The 22,750-nt window shown below is 52.8% G+C and overlaps 5 protein-coding genes across 5 annotated transcripts; 3 read left to right on the top strand and 2 right to left on the bottom strand.

Moving 5' to 3' along the window:
• Nucleotides 1–3,549: 3,549 nt before the first annotated feature.
• Nucleotides 3,550–4,773, bottom strand: NECHADRAFT_100154 (uncharacterized protein). Its single transcript, XM_003051747.1, has 2 exons — nt 4,205–4,773; nt 3,550–4,149 (listed from the first exon to the last, which is right to left on the bottom strand). The coding sequence occupies exons 1-2, from the start codon at nt 4,558–4,560 to the stop codon at nt 3,684–3,686; spliced, it is 822 nt and encodes a 273-aa protein (XP_003051793.1). The 5' UTR covers nt 4,561–4,773; the 3' UTR covers nt 3,550–3,683.
• Nucleotides 4,774–5,555: 782 nt separating this feature from the next.
• NECHADRAFT_79235 (uncharacterized protein) lies at nt 5,556–6,119 on the top strand (the record flags this gene model as incomplete). Its single annotated transcript, XM_003052207.1, has 1 exon — nt 5,556–6,119. One exon carries the CDS (start codon nt 5,556–5,558, stop codon nt 6,117–6,119), a length of 564 nt encoding a protein of 187 aa, XP_003052253.1.
• An 87-nt stretch (nt 6,120–6,206) lies between these two features.
• On the bottom strand, nt 6,207–8,181 carry NECHADRAFT_38167 (uncharacterized protein; the record flags this gene model as incomplete). The annotated part of the gene is made up of 2 exons (XM_003051746.1): nt 6,207–7,956; nt 8,012–8,181. 2 exons carry the CDS (start codon nt 8,179–8,181, stop codon nt 6,207–6,209), a joined length of 1,920 nt encoding a protein of 639 aa, XP_003051792.1.
• An 8,006-nt stretch (nt 8,182–16,187) lies between these two features.
• NECHADRAFT_104162 (uncharacterized protein) lies at nt 16,188–17,946 on the top strand (the record flags this gene model as incomplete). The annotated part of the gene is made up of 2 exons (XM_003052206.1): nt 16,188–17,571; nt 17,601–17,946. 2 exons carry the CDS (start codon nt 16,188–16,190, stop codon nt 17,636–17,638), a joined length of 1,422 nt encoding a protein of 473 aa, XP_003052252.1. The 3' UTR covers nt 17,639–17,946.
• A 1,863-nt stretch (nt 17,947–19,809) lies between these two features.
• On the top strand, nt 19,810–21,692 carry NECHADRAFT_60284 (uncharacterized protein). Its single transcript, XM_003052205.1, has 7 exons — nt 19,810–19,835; nt 19,952–19,999; nt 20,094–20,166; nt 20,219–20,298; nt 20,361–20,690; nt 20,745–21,236; nt 21,288–21,692. The coding sequence occupies exons 1-7, from the start codon at nt 19,818–19,820 to the stop codon at nt 21,414–21,416; spliced, it is 1,170 nt and encodes a 389-aa protein (XP_003052251.1). The 5' UTR covers nt 19,810–19,817; the 3' UTR covers nt 21,417–21,692.
• The last annotated feature ends 1,058 nt before the right edge of the window (nt 21,693–22,750 follow it).

Below are 22,750 nucleotides of genomic sequence, written 5' to 3'. Positions count from 1 at the left end.
TCGCTAGCATAACCTTTCTTGGGGGAGTGTCGTGAGGTTGAGTTCACGGCTCTTGCTGCAATGCAACTGTCAAGCTCGAGGCGCGATTACGGCACGGATGAAGACTCACTCTCGGCTCTCGTTATTACTCTACTGCGCATACTTCGCTAACAGCGCTTGGCGAGCTACCTACACGCGAGGCGGCAGAACAAATAAGCGACCTTGTTTGTGTGTGTGTGTGTGTGTGTGTGTGTGTGTTTGTCTACCACACAGTGCATCCAAATGCATCTGATGGTGTGCAGAGGTCAAGCCTAGAAGGGCTCGAGAACGGAATCGAAGCGTCATTCCAGCTGCTGGCTTGCATACGGTCATCAGGCCTAGCGTCCTTCTTCAGTTATTCCAGCGAATCTTCTGTGGATATCGCCCTTTCACGAGACGCCAGACGACATCCACTGCATCAAGAGCTGTCCAGTGTCTGTCTGCCAGACGAGGTCAGACGGGGCGAGCCGATGGGGCGACAACTGACACACAGACACACTTGCATACTGAAGTGCGAGGAGCTTGTTGTATGCAGTCAGGACCCCTGGAATCCTCCTTCGCCTCAGTTGAAGTCAGTCAGTCATCCATCCATCCATCCATGGACCTCATCTTATCTCGGAGGACGAAGTCCAGCACCATCTACACAGACCAGGTGCCGGTGATCTCGTTCGACTGCCGCTCTCACTCACTAGTCATCCACGTTGTCGACCAGCTTGTCGCCCTGTACCGTACTCTCACAGACACGAGGGGTTGCTGGGCCGTCGAGCAAGGTTATCCAGACGTCCGTCCGAGCGCGCAGGCGGAGACGTCTCCCATGAGCGATAGCACAGGGCTTTCAAGCTGGGTATCCCATGCTAGCTCATCATCTAGCATGAATGATACCCGCCGTTATTATTACGGTGGCCTTGCCTGTCATGACAAGACGGCTCGCCTGTGGGAGATCACATCATCCACAAGATGGAGTTCTTGCCGGCGATGACATATGTCTTGTTCTGGGGAGGGAGGGGGGCGGCTGTCATGTCGGATTTACAGTGCTCGCAGGGCCCTTTTTTGCCAGTGCCCCTTTCTTGCCTCTTTCGAGAAGATTTCCGGGGTTCAGCTCCCCAAGCTCACTCAAAGTCTGGCGCCACGCAACCCGTCAAGTTGGTGATGGTAAATTCGCCTCTCCACGCCTACACCAACCGATCCCCCGTGGCTTGGCTTGACCTTGACTTTGGAGAATGGCACGGACCTTTGGCGCGCAGAAAGGCCTGCAGCAACTCGCGCGTGGCTCCAAGGCCCCCAAGTCTGGCGGACTCATGCAAGTTGGCTCGGGGATCATCAAGATGGCGCCCCGCCTCAGCCCGCTTCGCAGTCGAGGCGAATCATGGACCAAAGGGATACAGCATCGGGCTCGCTCTTGAGCCTGCCCAGGTCTCAAGGAAGCACTATTCGCTCCGGGCCAACTCACAGCTTGCTTTTGCTTTTTGCCGTCGTGCAAGATACGATCTCTTTCTCCGTCCACATGGGTTCCTTGGCATTGGAAGCAAAAAGCCGGCAGCATCAAGTTCGGGAGGCCACCAGTGAGTGGTCAACATTGTGGCTCTCCACAGAGCTGAATTGCCCGATCGTGTTCTGCTACCGTTGCTTTTTGTCCGATCTGAGATTCCGCTGCCGGTACTGAGCCTCTGCAGTCAGCTTTTGATCACGATTGTTAGATATCTTTCACAAAGGCCACATGATACAGGCCACGCAGCATCAACGACAATCATGGCCAACTTCAAGTACTCGCTTGAAATCAAAGGGTCCTCTTGTCTTGTAGCATGTGTCAACAGTGTCTCGCACGTCCACTGACACTTGCTGTCACGTTAATCCCACGTGGCTGACTCGGCACCATGCTGTGCTGCCCAGACTGCCCTCCCTTTTTTTTCCTTCTTTTTTTTTATTCAACGGCTATTCCAGAAACAAAAATAGTTCAGCAACTTCCGAGCCCCCGAGACATTTGTTGGTCTCAAGTGGCTCAAGTGTGTGCCGGCATGCAGGTTGATCGCCAATGACAATCGGGTCAGACAGAGTACAGATGCTCGAGGTACGAAACGCGAGTCAGGGCGTCCTGTCCAAATTGCCTGCGTCGATCTCCCGAAGCTCAGCATATTTTATGCAGAAAGCATCAAGGACAGGCTTTCCAGGTGATATCATTCCGTCGTCAATCAGCTAGGTTTCATAACCTGTACTCCATGGCCGTGTGAGCAGAGTGGTTGGCTTCTGATATCCGCCACAGGCCACGAAGCATTATGCATTCTACTTCCTGCCTCGTGTGGTGTTGGCTTTGGTGAGGTGGGATTCGTCATTCCATGCCACAGTTTCCTCGCCTCTTCGTCTCGCATGTTTGGATTGGCACCTGACTATATGTGCCTTGTTATACATGGGCAGTTCCGGGGGTCCTTGAGGACTATTGATTCGGACCCATACCATCTGCTACGGGCTTCTCGAGGACCCGGTGTTCCGCGCAGCTATGTGACGCCAGATCGTCCGGTCCTAGGACTACCAACCGGCATAGCACAGCCATTCTGCCGTCAGAGTTGACTGACTCTATGGTTGCTGTCAAAATTCAAGGCTGGGAAACTCGATATGTTCCTAACTCTAACCGTTTCATCCCTCCCACCCCCTGACAAGGACTGGTGCTGCAGTACGAAGCCAGGGATCAGGGCAGTTGAAGCCTGTCTCGAGCGTCTCAATTGGGTCACAACCCTAGGAGTCGACGACGGCCCACAGCAGGAAATCCACCTCTTGACGCGGGGAATAATGACTGCATTCATTAATGAATCCTCTTTCTCTGCTCTACTTCCTTGAATGTGTGTGAAGCAGCAGCTGCAGGTCCAGATGGACGGGGCCGGGTCTGGAGTCTTCCGGTTCGTCGAAACTTTCCGGTGACGATTATCGCGTCGTCGTGCCTCCAAACATACGCCGGTCCTTCGACGGTTGCTCACCAAGAAATAAAAGGCCCCCACATGATCTCGGTAGACACGCGGCGATTTTCTCATTTGAATGTGGATATGGGCAGCTATCGCAATGTCAGAGTCTGCGGATCCGTGTTTTCGTTCTGCGTAACCACGGATGGATGGGTGATAGCCGTCGGCAATGGCGAGCTTGGTCCCTCGGGATCTCTTGCGTTAAGCAACTTGCCGTGAGCTAGACCAGCGTCAATGCTAATCGAGGGACCTGCCCGTGATCCAGGCGGTTTGTGCCGTTGCTGTCCCGCGTACCCATCGGTGACGGTACAGGGTAGCTAATATTCAATGAGCCTCAACCGTAGCAAACTGAACATAACTTGACTCGGGCTTGAAATATGCCGATTTCACAAAGGCTATTATCATTTATTTGTCGTGGCTATGATGTCTATCCGTATGCATGTTTGCTGTGGTCAGTCCTGCCGGAAACCTGTCATATTGTCGGCAATCACAATGTTTGATGGTATTATGCATGAACAACCACGAATCAACATCCATCCAGTATCTCACAGCCTACCGCTCACTTGTGACACATGGGGATGTGAATAATTGCAGCCGAGCTATCACCAGAAAAACAATACTGCATATGCTATTCTAGTCCATCCAATATTAGGCCGTGTACATAGCAAACAACATCAACGCCAATGCAAAAAAACCTCTCCCACATCAACTTTTTTACTTGACCAAGAACCCAGACCGCGAAGGCTTCGCAGCGCTCCGATTCCGCTTGAGCATCAGCTCCTTGGAACTCCTGGCGTGCTTGCGCAGCTTGGGTGCCATTCTCTCGTCCACCTTTTTAGCCACGCGGTACACCGTCGACCCGATCGTCTCGTCCTTGGGTCCGCGGTTTTGACGCGCCAAGGTCCTCTCCACGGCGGTGACACGACGCTTCCTTGGCCGTGCCATAGCCTGATCATCATCATCCGCGCCCTCGTCTTCGCTCGACGAGTCTGTGAGGAACTCTGCGGGTAGCAGGTTGGGCGTCTTGGCTGGCTGTCGCTTCTGGACTGCAGACTCAGCGGGCTCAGCTGGCTCGCCCTCGGCGGCCTTGGCCTCGTCCTCTAGCTTCTTGCGCTCTTCGGCTTGCTGCTTGAAGAGAGTATCCCTTTCCCGGCGCTTTCGCTTCTGCGCTGCGGCTTGTCTATACAGAGGTTAATGGCTGTGGAATTGGGCTGACAATCAAGGGCAAGACGTACTCTTGGGCAGTCTTCTGGGCCGCTTGGCTAGACTTTTTGATATCAGATGCTACCTTGGCTGTGGAAACAGCCTCGGGAGCCTCATCATCACTGGACTCCTCCTCCTCCTCCTCAGGAGCCTGAACCACGGGCTTTGAAGGCGCAGGCACCGGAATCTCGTCATCATCCCCAAAGACCATCATAGTACCCTTTGCCGGCGTCGAAGCAGGCTTTGCGCTCTGAGCAGACTCGCCATCCTTTGCTCTGACGGGGAGTTTGTGCTGTATCTTGGAGTCGTCTGATGCTGAAGATTCGACTGGTGTCTCGACTGGGAGACCCTGGTCGGACTTTCTCTTGCGGGTTTTTGCTGGTGCCATTGTTTGGTGTCGCTAGCTGGTGAGCGCTCTGGTGAATGTACGCGACGAGATGAGATGAAGAGTTCAGTATCCGATCCTCTGATTTCCGTGTGACGCCGAAAGTGAAACAGAAATAATATCCTTCAAGTGATTATTCAATATGAAGCGTGGCAATTAAGCGCCTCGCTCAGAAAAGATGTCGAGTTTGGACGTGAATCGTGTATCAAGTTTCCCTTTTCTATGCTCGAAAAATTCAGAATGAGGTTGGTTTTTCGGTGTGCTCTGCTCACCTTGTGGCTCCGCGAGACGTGATTGGTCTGCTCACCTGTGGCTGCTGGGATTGTGGCTGGTGTGCGATTCAACCTCATGCAACTCTACAACCTCACTCCCGAGTTGAGCAATTGGCAATTGACGAGTCCCAAGGGATTTTACCCTGGAAATTATAATCCAGATATAATTGGTACCAATTAGAGGCCATGTCTCGTCACTTGAGAGCCCGTCGGCTCTGCTCACAGCTGCTCAGCTCTACCCCGAAACCTCTGTCCACAACGCAACCTTGCGGGTTGAAAGCTGTTGGTAGCAGTCAATCTCCCAGTATCGCACTATTTCAGGCAAATTCATATGCCACACAAGCACCACGGGCTCCGCGAGCGCCAAAAGCACCAGCAGCCAGACCGTCCAACTCGGAGCTCTTTGACATCTCAAGCGTCACACCCGGGGACATCAAGGCAATCATTGATATGACAGAGGGGACCTTTAGCACCCTGTCTCCGGAAGAATACCACAAGGTTGCTTTACTGTTTCAAGATGCCATCAAAAAGGGGGCATCTCCCTGGAATGTCAAGTTGTCAAAAGGTGAAGATCCCATGTTGATGGAGCGCCATGGGTAAACTAACAAGATGTATTTAGACGATGATGTGCCGGCACATGTTCTTCATGAACTAGCCTGCATCTTGAGATTGACATCTAAACAATCTCAGCTATTTGCTGGAGCCTTGTGGACAGCAGCGTCAAACATGGGCTATAGGCCGTCGACCATTTCTCTGGCGAGGGAGCTCATCGGGAGCGGCGTCTGGGGCAAATCGCCGCAGTACAGGAACATCGAGTCCCGCTTCAAGAAGATTGTACAGGAAGGAAAAGACAGAGACGCTCTCACTGCTGAAGGCGAGAGGCTCTATAACCTGGGCATGTACGATGCCGCTGTAAAAGTGCTACAGCGCGCGCTCGGTCCCGAAGGCACCGAGTTTGAGTGGAAGTATCACTGTCAGCTGTGCCTCGGGAGATCATACCTAAAGCTCGGAAGGACTACCGAGGCGAAGGAGGTGCTCGAGGGAGTTGAGGGAGCTGGCTCTGGAGAGGCGGCCGTCGAGCTTGCTGAAATGCTTCGAACGAGCGGTCCTGACAAGATGGAGCAGTACCTTTACACAGCTGGCATAAACGGACGCTTGGAAATGTTTCGACAGCTTTCGGAGATTGAGTTTGAGAAGGAGGCGAGGGAGACGGATAAGGAGGCCAAGAAGACACACAATCTTTGGGCGATGGAGTGGTCTCGTCTGGCGGATGAGAGGGAAAAGATCTGACGAGGTCACTTTACGGCTCTGGCATTGCACACTATAATCCGGCTGCAAACTGCATCCAGATACGGGCTATGGAATAAAGTCTCGTACTCAGGTTTTTCGCTTCTTTGCAACCTTCTCAGTGCTATGCCTTCTCCCACTTCGTTTACCCGCAGTCTCGCCATCTTGATTCTCAAAAGAAGCTGTACCCTCCCCTTCCTCTTTCGCTTCATTCTGTTCTCTATCACCTTCATCATCTCCTATATCAGCGTGCTCTCCATCGTCACTCTCGATCTCGCCCTGGATCTCCCCGCCATCACCAGAAGGGAAGAGTTCCCTCCAAGTCCCATCCAGAACCTTTTCGTCGTTCCCATGAAGTCCAACTTTGTACGCTGTCTTCATGGCAGCGAGGCACGCATCTCGTCTCTTTGAAAAGTCAAACATTGGCTTGGGATATGTGCCCTCTTGGACATCGTTCAGGCCATCTCCCTTGACACGGACACCCGCCTTCTTCTGATCAGGCAGCGGGGCCTTCCACGGCTCGTATATGTACTTGGCGTCCATGTTCTTTAGTTCAGGAACATAACGACGGATAAAGTCGCCCTGCTTATCCCATTTCTGGCCAAATGAGACGGGACTGTAGCAACGAAAGTATTGTGAGAAGAAGGCTGTGCAGGACAACCACTGCCAGTTCCCAGCGTTGCAAGCAGGCTCGTGATCGATCAACCACTCTTCAAAGACCTCGCAGCCGCGTTCCCAGTCAATGTAGCATCCGCCTCTTGTGAGGAAGCACGCCACGGCGTGACGTCCAAGGTGATGAATCCAACCTTCCTCCTTCAGCTGCCTCATGAGCGCATCAATCCAGGGGAAACCCGTCATGCCCGTCTTCCACCTCTTGAACCAGATATCTGCTTCTTCAGAGTCGACGTGGTACTCTCCAGTGACAAGGCCAGTTTTCGGATCCCTCTTGGATGGAAGATGCCAGGGGATGAAGCGGCAATGCGGATTCTTGACAGTCTGCATAAAGACATCTCCCAAGGCTGCCTGAGCCGCAAAGTACATGTCCCTAAAGAGAAGTTGACCGATGAGACTCTCTGGCGGTGTTGAAGCCCCTTTTCCGTAAGCGTCGACAACTTCTTGGACACGCCAGTAGAACTCTCGCACAGAGAGTGCCCCGAAGTGCAAGAAGGGTGATAGAAGAGTTGTGGATTGTGGCTCAAACCGGGCCGGGCTTGTCTTTGGCTTCTCAAATTTGGCTGTGTATTTCTTGTCGGCAATGATCTTGTCGAGTGCCTCGAGAGCAAGAGTTTCACCTCCTCTGTGGGGAGTCGTCGCTGATGGAAAGCCCAGCTCTTCCATGGTCTCGATAGCAAAGTCTCCGTTTGGACCAGCTATCTTGGTATATGTCTGATCTTTTTCTGTTCTTTGCTCCGAGTTGAAGTCGGGTTTTGTCTTGGGCTGTTCTTGCTCAAAGTCGACAGGCATCTCTCCAGGATCTGGAAGATGTTTTGGAGCAGGTATGGGCTTACGAACCTCGCCGAGTCTGGCGCCGGCTTGCTGAAGCTGGGTGATTGACATTGTGGGTTTACCACCGTGCTTCTCGACTATCTGGTCGCTATCCCAGAGTGTTCTTCCCGTGCGGACAATGACCTCGACGCCTGCCTCCTTGGCAGCTCGTGTGACAACGTCGTCTCGCTCACGGGCATAGCTGTCGGTGTCTTTTTCAAAGACGAGATGAGTGACTTTCCAGGCCTTGAAGAGCTTTGGGAAGAGGGTCTGTGGAGCTTCTCTGAGGAGAAGGAGCTTCGACTTGGGGTTCAACTTGGTGATGGACTTGGAGAGGTCATTCTGGCAGTCAAGTCTACGTCGAGTTAGCCCACAAGCTCAAAATAGCAAGACATGTGTTTATCACTCACAGAAACTGCCATCGATTAAGACCTCCACGCGCTCGATACACATAGTGAGGATCCCACGTGAAGATGGGCCAGAGCACAGCCGGGTCGAGGTCAAGGGCGGCCTTGAGAGCTGGCGAGTCGTGCAGCCGCAGATCGGTGCGGAACCAGTAGATGACGCGGGGTTTTCCCATTGTTGAACTTTACAGTTTCTGTGTCTGAGGTAAAGTAGGAATCAAGTCTTGTTGAGATCTCGTGGTGTTGGTTTTTTGATAATTACAGAGTCAATGATGTCAACAACTTGTTAGTGCCCCAGCCACCGGGCTTTGCGATGGATCTGAGACAAGCAATTAAACTACATGTCGAAATTTCTATCTGTTTTCGTCGACTCTGCTTAATGATTCTTTTGAAGAATCTACACGTTCTTTGTCTCCTCTGATTGTCGTGTCTGACAATCTCTCGTGGGGTGTAAATGTGCCATCTCGCATGTCACACAGGATGGATCTGCTTGCCTTGCAAACTTACTCCGGGGTAACTTCAAGGTATAATCATGTGAAATAATTGTTTTGAATAACAAATCCCTCTTAATATTTGGATATTAAGAGACGGTGGTAAACGTTCCCACAGAGAGGGCTACTCTCGACAATGTGTAAACAATCCCAACTTGGCAAGAGTTGTATTGGTCCGGGCACTATAGTCCATATTATGATAGTTTCAGGCAAGGCATTTTTAGGTAGCATATATGAAGAGAAGCTATAGATGATGCTAATCACAAACCCTGCACGTAGTAACCGGCAGTCTTGGGCCTCTCTGTCGAACGAAATCATGACCTGACTCGGTATTTCAACCCGAGAACTACGTGATTTGAAGAAAGTGCTGGCCTGTGCCTGTGCAAGGAACTGTCTTGGTGTTTCCCCCGGTAAGTTGATCATATATATTCTACATTTTTCTGTTCGACATTTATCTGCCACAGTCAGACAAGGGTTTAATGATGAACTGTTCTCGGACGCAACCCTATTTTTTACCAATGCGTCCTCTAGAGTGGCATGGAATAATCTAGTCTTCCCGGGGTTGTCTCTGATGAATTCCCCAGTAGCGCCCAGACCGGACCCCTATATCGCGCGGTGAGTATGTGCTGGGTTTCAGGTGGTCCCTGAGTACAACGTCTGCGATGGACAGTTACTCCTGACGGCTTCAGGGTTCTTTCTTCTTGATCTTTTCCTTGTTTGGCTTTTAGTATAAGTCGTGATATTGCCATTTGGCCAATGCAACGCTACTGGTGTCGCCTAGAGTTGTTCACTCGTACTCCAAGGTGCAGGGATTCTGGTACTGGGTCTCGGGATGAAGCGCTGGAGAGTCGGGAGATGTGATTTGTATACGACAATCATTTACACCGAACACAAAGACGGCATGTGGTTGCCTTTGGTAGGCTGTCGTGTTTGGTGGGCTGCCGTCTATGGGAGGCAAGCAAATGCTGCGCCAGAGATTGAACTGAACCCAAGTAACATGCCGACAAAAGGGGCACAACGGTTATCTGTCTCTTCAAAACCTATCATCTATCTAAAAACCTCTTATCAATCGATCAGAAACTTGCAACCCATCCCCTTAACCCACGTGCCCCGCGAATAAGAGGCGATCAGTTGTCGGAAATGACACTGAGACATGGGTTAAACCAAGACACGGGCTCAGCGGTTTATCAACCCTGGTCCAGATCTAGCCCAACCGATAGTCCCAAGGTCCAAACTTCGCGAGACAATGTTTCAGAGGGCCCAATTGTCAAATAGAAGTTGCAGATGTAAGCTGTCGCTTGGTCGTGGCAGTTGATCTAGTGCTGCACGCAGAGGCAGCGGCTGAGGAGTTGTCAAGGGAGTTGTCATGACAGCGGCAAGTCTATGATGGCATATTTTATTGTTTTCCTGTTTCCTGGTTTCTACCTTTGAGTTTGTCGTCTTGTCTACACTTTATTGCCTCGTGACTTGAATCATGTCTCATTGTTCACCATTGTTTTCCTTCAGCGGAGAAAAAAACGCCAAAGTAAACAGTCAGACAGTTGGCACAACTACGACAAAAAAAAGCGGTTTCTCTTAGCCGCATGTTCTTTCTTTTCCCGCTCAATGTAACGGGAAGGACGGGAAAAAAGTCTGACGCACTGCAGCGGCTTAGGCGTTGGCGTTCTCCACTGGATTGTCCAACCCGCGGTTCAGGGTATGAAGCTTTGATTTCCGAGCCGCGGGCTTGGTATCTCGCCAAGGGGAACATGTGAAGTCTCTGAGGCATCATCTATCAAATGCGTGCGTGTCTTGTGGGTAAGGTGACGATCAACTGCACGCCGTCGATCAACCAAGTACGAATGAACACCCGGTCTTGGAGGCTGAGACCTCGATCGAGGCGTGTGCATGAGGTTTGCTCACCTTCATTTCCTACAAACTGAACTGAACTGGAGCCGTGACATGTCATCGACGTGAGCAATCAGATCCTAGCGGCTCAGCCTCTTAGCCCAGAGACCACTGTTGAGAACTATCGAGGAACGGCGTCGATGGGCCATGCGGCCATGCAGAAGCGAAATTCACGTCATGCACACTAGAATCGTGGTTCCCCAACAATGGGATCTGGGTCATTGTCTTGAAGCTCCCCCGCTTTGGCTGACCAGAGCTTGAGCCAATGTAGAAGTAAGTAAACAAAACAAACGAAAAAAAGTCAACATAAACATCATCTTCAGACAACGGCTCTGGCTTGTTGGTGAACATTGCCATTGTCTATGCACACCCTCGAGACTGAGTGGGGTTGTCCAACATCAATGCAATTTCCACAACAATAAGCTTTGTCTTGTCAGTCTGGGAGTTCCTTGCTTGCCTCCAAGAAATAGTCCGTTCAAAGGCCCGCAGAAACCCCCCAGCGAGCCTCAACGGCGCACATGAACCATTGTGGAATGTACCAAGCAAATATTTTCAGATGCTGGCTCCCAAGCTCATGTTCTTTCTCAGCTGGGCTGAAATCTCGCACCTGTTGGGTGCTACAAGAAGAGGACATACGCGTGGAAGGGCTCTGTTGACTGGACTGTATTCGGGTTAGTTATTTAAAGATCGATCATCGTGATCGTCCACAGGAAGCTAGAGCGATTGAGCTAACAACAGACCAAGTTTAGATCTATCATCGCTCGCCTCGCCGTTATCAACAAACCCCAACTAGCTAAGATCCCAAGTCCGGAGAGACAACCGACGATATCGGCAACCAACCGTGCACGACAGGCGGGAAGGATCATGTGCAATATAGAAGTTGATTGCTCTCGGTCTACAATGACGTCGTTTCAACGGGTGCAATATGCTGCCAATATACCATGGCAAGGAGACGCCGGCGAACCTCGCCGTTGATCCTGCGGCCTCCCAGTTGACCATCGGTACCCGGGCGATCCAGGCGATAGCCCGTGAATGGCTGAACACTTCTGAGAGTGGAGTTGAAGGAAGCTGAAGACCATCGTGATGCCTGCCCCGATGATGAACACTCTGCAGCATCATCCCGGCGCGGGGAAACACGAGAGACTACGACAATAGAAACAAAACCACCTCGATCCGTAGGATTGCTCCGTCCATCAAGATTCGGTGGGCGGGGTATTTTTGTATACACCCAGAATATCCAAGGACCTGAGACACCGATCTCGGCCAAATTGGGCATGAAAGACCTGAAGCTGAGGCATCTTCACTCGATAAGGCGAGCTACGTGGCTCTCAGCTAGCCAACACGGCAGAGTTCATCACCAACACAAGACTTTAGACCATCGGAGCCGACTTCGTATTTGACAGCTGTTGAGGCGCAGCAGATACCAGCAACGACAGCGAGCAGGACAAGAGGAAAATCCTTGGAGCGATATGCCGGGATCCCGCTGGGTGATTGGCGATGAGCGTGGTTCGAAGGATGAGCGGAGGTACATGATGCCTTAGCGAACTACTCAAGGCACTGGCCATGAGGTTGGTTAGTTAGTCACGGGAAGAGAAAACAGCACCTCTTGATGCTATCTGCGGCCCCGTATCCCGATACGTACGGACGTCCATCGAGGCAACACCATGGCGTGAGATGTGTGAGTGTGCGACGTGTCGATTTCCACACACACCCTATTATTAGCAAACTCCCGATGTGATGTGATGCGGTGCAGGGGCTGGCTTGAGCATCCAGTCGAGTCAAGCCAGCCCATGAGCTCGTCTTCCCCAGAATCTCAGTCAATGTCTCTAATCAAGCCGGCGAGAACCTGACATGCGAGACATTGGCCTGGGTGTAACCGTCGCGAACCGCAGTCATAGGTTCGCGGCATAACCACTCAGCGCGAGCAGTGCAGCAAATCCGAGAGGGTGCCTCGTTCATAAAAAGAAACAGACCAGTGCCCTGTCGCCAATCAGGCACAGCATCGGCACCCTGTCGAGATCTCCCCGGAAATGCCGCGACTGGGATGGCCCTACTTGCAGGATTTCCCTCTCCCCTTCCGCCTGCAGGCCCAGGAACAGTCGGAGGTGCAAGGGTCCTCTCTTTCGTTTCGTGAGCACGTCACTTGCGAGTTGACCGCTCCACCAAGTGGGTGACGAGCCCGACATGTTGGATGAAGGACCATGAGAAACTTGGAATTATCTAGCGCAATGGCAGGACCAACACTCGCAACTGACCATAGCAAAAGACTCGGCGAGGCCGGGGATTGAGATGGGCTTTAGTGCCCGATGCTTCGGGTCCTGGGGCCGCCATGGACGAAATAAGGCTGGAGGAGCAGAAGAGTTGGACGTAGCACAGCAGGCCGGAGAATTCAGGGCGGGGCATTACAACGTAGTCAGCGCTGAAGCGTGGCTCGATGCGGTTTGGAGCTTGACTCTGATCTTAACTTTGAGCAAAAGCTGCAGCAGCTGAGATGAATTGACTTTGAAGCGTATGCGTTTGTGGTATCAACGGCGACAAAAAGAGGCTGGAGAGAGGGGAACGCTTGAAGCGAACCTGAAGTTAAAGCGAGGGCAGAGTCAAAAACGGCCAGGACAAGACCTCGGGACAGTTGAAACATGGCGTCCCGTCCAGCATGTCCCGCACATGGGAAGAGGAACCGGGGGGAGGGGAGAGACTTTGGGGCTGGCCAGCCATGATGAGACAGGGTCATGATGATCTCGAGACGCGACTAGAGCTAGAGGAGGCAAGGGAGGAGGCCGAGTTGGCGCTGTCTTGGCCGGTCCGTCTCTTGATCATGGCGATTGTTTGCGAGATGATGGCGCTGAAGGGCGCTCCGAAAGAAAAGAAGGGTCCGTGTTGTGACCGTCTTTGTGAATAGGTAGGCACTCATTTCTTTTCCCTTTGTGTGTCTCAGCAGAGCGTCATTTCGCCTCTGGCTGACAGGATTGCAGTGCATCAGCCAGCTTGCTTACAGCATCCTCCCACCCGCAAGCTCGCTGCCAGAGAAACTTTTGAGGGCACGTTTTCGCTCCATGGGCTAGCCCTACTGCGAGCAACCTTGTGTAGGACGGCATCAAGTGCACTGCCCTTTTCTTCTCGGCCGCCCTCGGTGGTGCTCGGTACCATCGCGTCCTCTCATTGGGAGGGAACACGCTTTGGATGCCACATTTTGCTTTCGGGGAATGAGATGGACGTGTCCCCGGGTGTCCCCTCAAAACTTGCATCCATCCATGGGAACATGAGAGGAGGAGGCAGAGAGAAAAAACTTGAAACAGTCGGGGCAAGGGCATGGGTGACTGTGCCTTGTGCTTTGTGCCTTCCAAGAAATTGAAACTCCCGTTGTGCCTGCCCCACTGTTCAAGGAACCAGGCAGTTGATCCTGGTGGTAATTCCTTCCATGATTCTTTCCAAAGCAAGGATCCGTTGGTGACTTGGGATTATTCAGCCAGCCAGTCTTGTTCACCTCCCTTCATTTTGAGCTCGGACAGCCAATCTCATCTAATCATTCATCTGCCTGGCCTCGAGAGGATTCTTCCTCGACCGGGGAATCCCTTAACCCGCCCGCAGACTGCAGTTGAGTTGAGCATCAACAAGTGAATGGAAGTGACGTCTTCTGGTCCGCCCACCGCGCTCCAATCAGCAGCATCGCCTCTGATCAGCCTCCCCCTGTCTTCGGAGAGATTCCCCAAAGTCTCGATGCAAAGAGGGAGGGTCGCTTCGCTTCGCTTCGCTTCGCTTCCTTAACCATGATGAAGAAATGGTGACGATACTCACCAACCTCGCCTTGTCCAAAATCTCGACACGCGAATGGCGCCGTTGCTATTTACTTGCAACTTGCCCTTTGCGTGTCGCGATGCAACGTCATGTCAACAAAGAGCCGAGTTCTAAACTCAACGGTTCATGGCCCCGTGCAGCCCCCGACGCCGCCGTCTCACAACTCACAAAAAAATTGCCAGAATTGGATCGAGAGGATCTAACGCCAAAGGTGCTAGGGCAAGGTACCCGATGGCCAGCTCTGGCACACACCCAATGATGTCGTCAGCAATGAGATGAAAAGAGGACTCCTCGGCTCTTGATGGCGCACCACGAAATGCCCGACTCAGCATGGCGTACCCAGGGCGGCGGGGAACCCAGGGACTTTGTCGACCTCGCTATGCCTCTCGTGCTCTAGCAATGGAGATAGGGCTTGCAAGATTTTTCATCTCATGCTGGTCTAGGTGATCATTGCCCGTTCGGCAGTTTGAGTTTGGGGAACCGTTGCCGGCTTTTGCTGTTTGCCCGTTCGATCCATGTGAGGAAAACATTGGCAGAGCATGGTTTGAAAGTCCTCAGGTCAGTATGCAATACTTTTGATGCATGCAACTGATTCTCGCTACGAGTCACGGCATTCAACATCTGCTCATTCTTCTATGGGTTCAATTACAATTCATCTCGACCTTCAACTTATCTCTGACACAGTCAATACTCCAAGCCCTCAACCCAGGGCCGTTTTACCCACCCACGCCCCCTTCCCCACTGGGCCCATCAGAGGGACCAGAACCACAAGAGGCTCAGACCCAGCCAGCCTAGAGATGGATGGCAGAGAAAAGAAACGACAAGAGGCACCAAAGCAGGCTGGCTTTCTGTCATGACTTGCATCAGCAACAAGTCAGCCAGCCAGCAAGCCTCTGCCACACCCTCGCACCCCCTTCGGAGATCGGGAGGGGAAGGGGACCCCTGTCAAGCCCCTCACCTCCCTCAGGCGTACGCCAGGCAGGCCTAGGAAACGAAGCTGTGCGATGCTTGCGCTCTGTGCTGTGTGTGAGAGTTGCAAGAGAGTTGACGGGGGTTGTAGACCCCGGCCTAGCCTGGACCAGCCCGGTCAGAGACACGCAACACAGCACAGCACTACCCAGAACACGCACGCCAGGATCCCGCCGCTTGCTTTTTTCAGTCCCCCATCGTGTGCTTTTTCGGTATGGCATGTACCTTTTGGCGGCCTGTTGTTGGTGCTGGTACAACCATGCTCGCTCTCACTCTGGCTGGTGCTGGTGTGCTTGGACGTTGACTTAGACGGCTCCATCCCGTCTTCGCACACCACATCGACGTCCGCATCCACAAGTTCGTTTTACTTTTAGTCCTCGCCTCTGCCTGTGTCCCTTCTTCCTGTCTCTTTTCCCCTCGTTCAGTTCTTTATTCCGTTCGTTCCCATATCCTGTACCCTTACCTCACTTTGAAGCCTGGTTGTCTTGCTTCACTTTCCTGGCTCTGCGTCCCTCGCTATCAAGAATACCAACCTCCTTGGTCTTCTTGTTCCAGAGCCTTACATTCGCTTTATATCTCTTCCGTTCGTTAGCCGACCCAGAGTTGGCTTGGTGCTTGCTTGGATTTCGACTTATACCATCGTGGCTATAACCTGCCCCGGCGAAGGAACAACATCGAAAACCAGCCATCGTTGAAAGATTCGAGCTGCCTGACTACGACTACTACAACAACTACTCGAAAACACGTACTCGAATCTCTTCGACTTCTACCTGCAGCATCGCCACCCTCGCTTCGACTCACAACCTTGCATTTGAGTTTGCTGCCCGGGAGTCATCAACAAAGCTGGCTTAAGCCAGACTATGCAGCATCCATCTACCAAACATTCTTCAAAAAACATTCAAAACGTTCAGATATTCCTATTTATTCAGTTCTGAGAATTGGCGATCGTCAAGTGCGAGGTTCGCCTCTGAACTGCCTCGACTTCGGGCTTTGCAAGTCAACCCAACAAACACTCCCCTTTCCTGCACTCACCAGAAACAATGCGTCGCTCCATTTCTCTCGCATTGGGCTCCCTGGCCTTGCTTTCTACATTGGCCATCATGGGTGTCCTCATTGTTCTCACCCTTCACATTCCTGGGGAATCAAGTGGTCGGACCCTCTCGCAGGTCTCGGTCGCCCTCGAGGCCATTGTCCTCGTTGCTCTCAGCTGGTTTCTTTCATCATACGCTTCAGCTTCATTTCGATACTGGTCAATCAAATGCCTCGGCGTCGACTACGGCGCGTGCCTCCTGACCATCCTCTTTGCTACTGTTGCAACAGTGGCTACTCTCATTCAACTGAGCAAATCGACAATCGACAAGAGCGAGAAACTCCTTGGGGCGAACAAGGAAAACTTCCTTGTCGGCCTCTCCGTCGCTCTCGGTATTGGGTTTGCTCTCCAAACCGGATTTCTTTCTGTTCACTTCTACCTCGTGCGGCACTCTGACCAAAAGGCCCTCTCGCTTCACACACTTGAAGAGGACCGCCAGTCAGCTGCCTTCCGCGCCAAGTCGTCTGTCAAGTCTCTCCGCTACAGTCAGACCCCAGACCCGGATCATGCTCCTCGGATGATGAATTCGATGGACTCTCGAACACCCCCTCCATCCATCGGTGGACGCTCCAGGGCTGGAACCATCACTTCTATCAAGGTTCAACTATCTAACGCGATCCGACCTGTGACTTCTAAGACGCAGCTCATTACAACCGAGACTCGACGACCCCTTTCAGTTGAATCACACGTCCACCAATCCAGCGAGGACGCCTTCGACACCTGGGACACATCATCTGTTGACACTCAGAACCGTCAAGTAGTGGAAGCAACAACGCCTCCTCCACATACCAAGGGCCACTTCCTCGAGACAATTCCCGGCAGCCCAACTGCAAGCAGGACGCCTAGCCCTAACCACGAAATGCCCTTCGAGCCCCCAAGGATCCGAGCTCGAAGCCGCAGTTACAGCCCCGTGCCCTCCAGACGGGAACCAAACCTGAGCCCTCAACCCTCAATGAGTGAGCTCCATATCCACCCACTCTTCAGATCCGACTCTCCCACGCCACCCCCGATCGCCACCCCTGGAACAGTCGTCGTGGCCTCTCCCAACGCTGGACAGGTCATCACGCATCGCCAGAGTCTTCGATCACTGAACCAGATGCGCGCCGTTAGCAACCCGGTGGTGCCAAGTCCGCTTAGCCACCGGGATAGTATGGATTCGCGGAAGCTGCGAGATGAGCAAGCCAGCATCCGGGAGGAGACAGAAGCGGAGACATCCTCACAAACGTCATCAGAGCGGCCGATCACTCCCCCAATCCCCGAATGGGTGCTGGGGGCTGGGTCTCGGTCAAGCTGGACCGGATACAACAGCCGCAAGGTCAGGTCGGACAGCGATAGTGAGGGAGAAGCAAAGGATGGGAAGAAGAACTGATGACGACTACCGCAAGTAACGGTAATGTTTAACGACTATTGAATATGTGTGTGACGATATAGGGATTTCAGCAGGCAGACCATGGCATGGATTGGCATTTGCTTGAATCCATCTTTCCTTTGTCTATTTATATTGGGGGGCAGGATTTTTAGATGACAAACCAGACTCGAGTCCATCTAGAACTTGGTGGATTGGCTGGGCGGGATTGGGATTATACCAGGGAAGGAAAAACAGCGAGGCGTTTATATACATGAATTACAGTGCCGTCTTCGCGTCTGAGGCGCGAGTCGATGAACGACGGCAACTACCTAGATAGCTGAATCAAGCTTCCATCACCACTTAACAACTTGGTCATTTTCCCTTGTGCAGATGTGACCTGCTGGGTCTATTGGAGAAATGAGATTTAATTCTCTTGTGTCACTGAAGAGAATTGCCATAATCGGAGTGTACATTAGAGGAACAATGTGTCGCTGTTCAACCGCCTGATGCAAACCTCGTGGTTTGGGCTCTAGGACAGGCTTTGTCGACTCGCTTCTTTGCAAGCAAAGCCATGCCCCTTGAGCTCGTCTCCTTTGTGTGACGGTTTCTACATACGTAGCTCGTCGGCCATACCCCTAAACCTTACCTAAAAACTTTCAACGTCTGACGCTTGATGGTCAAAGGAGTGGTTGGCTGCATGGTATCCTTGATTGATATCCATCTTATCGATGCGCCCCATCACCGAGTGTGCCTGTACAGAGGCCATTCCTTCCTTCACGAACCTTGTCAGGATTGGCAAGCAGAGTTGGAGTTCACAGCAACGGTTTGAGAATCGTAGAATCTGTGAAACGAAAGGGCTTTAAGACGGATATCAGACCCAAAAGTTCAAGCAGAGAGAATTTGACGCTTCTTTGAATGAATGGTGGCTGCAGCCTCGAAACTGATAGTCATCGATCGTGGACAAGCTGATCAGGAATTGCGAATAATAGCCTCGTCAAGAGAAGCGGGCGTGGATGCCTGGCCATGGGTACCTTACTATCAGTCTTGGTTGTTTATCGGATAAGACTATCGTTGATAAAGCTCTGTCGGAATCTAATGGATATCTTCACTTGGTGACAACACCCCTTACTTGGGAGTTGTAAGTAGATATCTTTTACATAGGTAAGGGATTTAGGTTGAAGATTTGAGGAACCTAGTCAACTCGCGGGTATTACTGCTAAACATGGAATGTTCTAACATGGGTAGTTGAGCTTGGGTAGCGTTGAAATGGATGTTGACTTGAGGGATCCATTGTCAATGAAGGTAAAGTGGTGCGAGCTTGACCTTTAGCACGCAGGTAACTGTCTCATCGAACTTTTCTCCGCGTTGCACGGCGATGCTGTGAGGGGCAAGTCACGGCAGGAGTGTGTGTTCCATAGTGCATACACGTGGACAGACAAAGTTTTTATCTTGTTGATGTCTTGCAGATGTTCTGATGCGGCTGAGTGAGATTTATGGAGTAGGTACATGCTTAGGTAGGTAGAGGTAGGCAAAGAACAAGAGCCAATGAGTGACGGCGTAATTCAAAACATCAGCAACTGCAAATAGTAGAGACGAGGCTGGACGTCAACTGGTGGAATATGTAATTGATGACCCTGACCTGGTCTATGCAATTACCTATGCCGTGGGATACCGTGGGGGAATACAGGCAGCCGCCCACGATAGCAGCGTAGCTACTGTACTCTAGAGGTCCATACGGATTGAATCGTCCAGTCTGGACGCGCACCGCCACTGGCAGCCTGGGGTGGAACACGGTCATTCTAGACCCTTTTAGGGCTAGACCAGCGAGAGCCTTCCAATTGCTCAGCCCCACCTGCACTCCCCGCCGCAGACGCTGAACGCTGACCACTGCCACTGGCTACAGCCGGGCAGTCAGTCCCGTCAACGTCAACGCCTGCAACTGACCTACCTGCCTACCAAACCAAACCTAGCTTCCCTCGTCCTCCCATCTTCTTCTTTTTACTTCTCCACGCGCCCGACCGATCTTGTTCTTCTTCGCTCTCCCTCGATCCTCAAACCTCTCTCGATACCTCCTCTGGACACGCCTACGCTGCGACAGCTTGCGCTCCCTCTGTTTTCCCCCGCCGAGCCCGCAACAGACGAGGTAGAGCTGCTCCGATTCCAGCGTCGCTATTCGCCTCTCGCCTCCCACCTCCCCACCTCATCCAACAGCTGCAGACTCTTTCGCCCATCATGAAGGTCACTTTCAAAGTACGTCGCCAGCACTTGCGCCGCAGTCGCTGCCTCAAATCCATCCGTCGCTGCCAGATCTGGATCTGCTCTACAATCACCTGCCGGGAAATAGCTGACCAAACTGTGCGTCGTAGGATCTCAAGCAGCAAAAGTTCACGCTTGACGTTGAACCAACCGAGCTGGTACGCCCACCCCGCGTTTACTTACGCCCATCACCCATCGCTCATCGCGGCCGCGCAAACTGGACCTCCAGTCGACTGACAAACACTTCATTAGATCTCTGCCGTCAAGGAAAAGATTTCGGCCGAGAAGGGCTGGGACCCCAAGCTACAGAAGCTCATCTACTCGGGTATTTACATGGACCCCCACGGCACATCAACCTCCACTAACCTCGACAAAAGGCAAGATCCTCAAGGATGAGGAAACCGTCGCCTCCTACAACATCGAGGAGAAGGGTTTCGTTGTGTGCATGGTGAACAAGGTTTGCAACACACAGACTCTCTGCCACCCCGGCCTGAGACTGACTGACACCTCGTGCGATAGCCCAAGCCCAAGCCCGCTGCTCCCGCTGCCGAATCCAGCGCTCCTCCTGCGACTCCCGCCCAGCCTATCGCCAACACTCCAGCCGCTCCCGCCGCCCCTGTCCAGTCCACATCGCATCAGGCTGCTGTGCCTGCGACTCCCACCCCTCAGCGCTCTGTCGAAGCCGGATCCGGCGCTCCTTCAAATGAACCCTCGGGCCTGGCCATGGGCGCTCAGCGCGCCGAGGCCATTGCCAACATGGAGGCCATGGGTTTTGAGAGGAGCCAGATCGAGGCCGCCATGCGCGCTGCCTTCAACAACCCTGACCGTGCTGTCGAATATCTTCTGACCGTTGGTTTCACCACCCCGCATTTTCACAAGCCGCGGTCACTAACTCGATTTTAGGGAATTCCCGAAAACATCCGGCAAGAACAGCAGCAACAGCAGCAGCAGCAGCACCATGCTGCCTCTGGAGGACAGGCCCCTGCCGCTCAACCCGCTGCTCATGGTGGTGATGAGGGTGGTTCCGTCAACTTGTTCGATCTCGCTGCTCAGCGAGGCGGTTCCGGTCGGGGAGGAAGCGGTGGCAACCAAGCCGCCGCCGCGGCTGCTGCTGCGGCTGCTGCTGGTCAGGGTGGTGACTTGGGTAACCTCGACTTCCTGCGACATAACGCCCAGTTCCAGCAGCTCCGCCAGGTTGTCCAGCAACAACCGCAGATGCTCGAACCCATCCTGCAGCAGCTTGGTGCCGGCAACCCTCAGCTGGCTGAGCTCATTGCCTCGAATCCCGATCAGTTCCTCCAGCTCCTTGGCGAAGATGCCGATGACGATGTTCCTCTGCCCCCCGGTGCCCAGGCTATTTCTGTCACCGAGGAGGAGCGCGATGCTATCGAGAGGGTAAGAATCATACAAATTGAACTCCTGACAAGGTCGCTAACCCAACTGCAGTTGTGCCGCCTCGGTTTCGACCGAGACCAAGCCATTCAGGCCTACTTTGCCTGCGACAAGAACGAAGAGCTCGCCGCCAACTTCCTCTTTGACCAACCGGACGACGACGAGACTGGACCTGGCAACTAGGTGGGTAAGGGTGAATTGCTCGGGATAGCGCGTGTTACGATTACGAATCGGGAGGGAATGGAGCATATCCAGGCATTGCCAACATAATATGGGTAGGCATACGGCGTTCTGACCCGAAAATACCGCGGTAACGCCCTGGCGCCGCCTGGCAAGTCGCGATCAGCACGACGAGATGTGCCGGCGTCAGGCGTGGGGATTCTGCTTGGCCTTGAATGTTTGCAAGGGCAGGGTAGCACAGACAGCCGATGAGATTGATGAATACAATACTTTTACGCACGGTTGTGGCCTCATTCTAGTCACTTATCCATCTACACGCAATGTCTGAGTCGAGTCGAGCTTCAGCTATACCAGTAGACTTGTATTTCCTAATTCAATAGCAATGGATGTTCAATGTCTGTAACCTGTAGAGACCGCTTCCTCGTTCCAAAAACCCCCCCAAGCACAGCCGCCCAATTGCCTTGCCTACCTAATCAATTCCAAAGACCCTATGGGTATCGTGATATTTTACCTCTTTGCGCCGTTCGAATCTGGGTTTCCTCCCCCTTTCCGTGTGTACCTCTCCTTTTTGACCTCGCTTTCAAGCCCTGTGTGTTCAATCATCTTGGGGAATAGGCTCTCCATTAAGCCCGTAGACAATTGTCTGCCTCTTCTTCTTCTTGCGCTTCTTGGCATCCCCTTCGTCGTCGTCCTTGAATAGCTCCTCGCGCTTCTTGCGCATGATCTCGGCGTGCTCGTCAGCAATGCGCTTCTGCTCAGCCTCGTACTCCTCCTGTATCTTGCGCTGCTCGGCCTCGATGTTCTCGACGGGCTCGAACTCGCTGCCGGTAAAGGCCTTGTACTCGTCAAGGTTCATCTTGACAGTCTTCTCCCCCACGACTGCAGCATCAATGCGGCGCGGGCAGTGCCGCTCCTCGCGGTTATACTTGAGCTTGACGTGCCGCCGCTGCTTGCCGGGAAACATCTTGGAGATCATCTCAAAGTCGGTGCCGAACATGCGCAGCCCTCGGTAGAAGAGCTCCGTCTCCGCGTCGGTCCAGATGTTGGGGCCCCTGAGCTTGGACGTGTTCATGAACGAGTTGCTAGTGATGAGCCGTGTAAAGTCGTTTTCCTCGACAATTTCCATGTCTCCATTTGCGGCCGCTGCTCGGGCGTGTCGATCCACCGTCAGAGAGCTCTGGTCGACCACAATCTGTCCGTCCACAATGCGGAACTGGGGACCAGAGGGCGGTGCTGGGCCCGAGGAGGCTGGCGATGCTTCCCCTGACTGAGTTGCTGGGCTGCCCGTCTTCTCACCCTGTGCACTGGCCTCAGGGGTTGCTGAACTATCACGCGAA

The sequence above is a fragment of the Fusarium vanettenii genome (assembly GCF_000151355.1).
Source record: "Fusarium vanettenii 77-13-4 chromosome 4 genomic scaffold NECHAsca_3_chr4_2_0, whole genome shotgun sequence".
In the NCBI taxonomy this organism is placed as follows: domain Eukaryota; kingdom Fungi; phylum Ascomycota; class Sordariomycetes; order Hypocreales; family Nectriaceae; genus Fusarium; species Fusarium vanettenii.
Note: the sequence above shows the minus strand (reverse complement) of the source record. Positions and strands in the feature narration are given on the sequence as shown.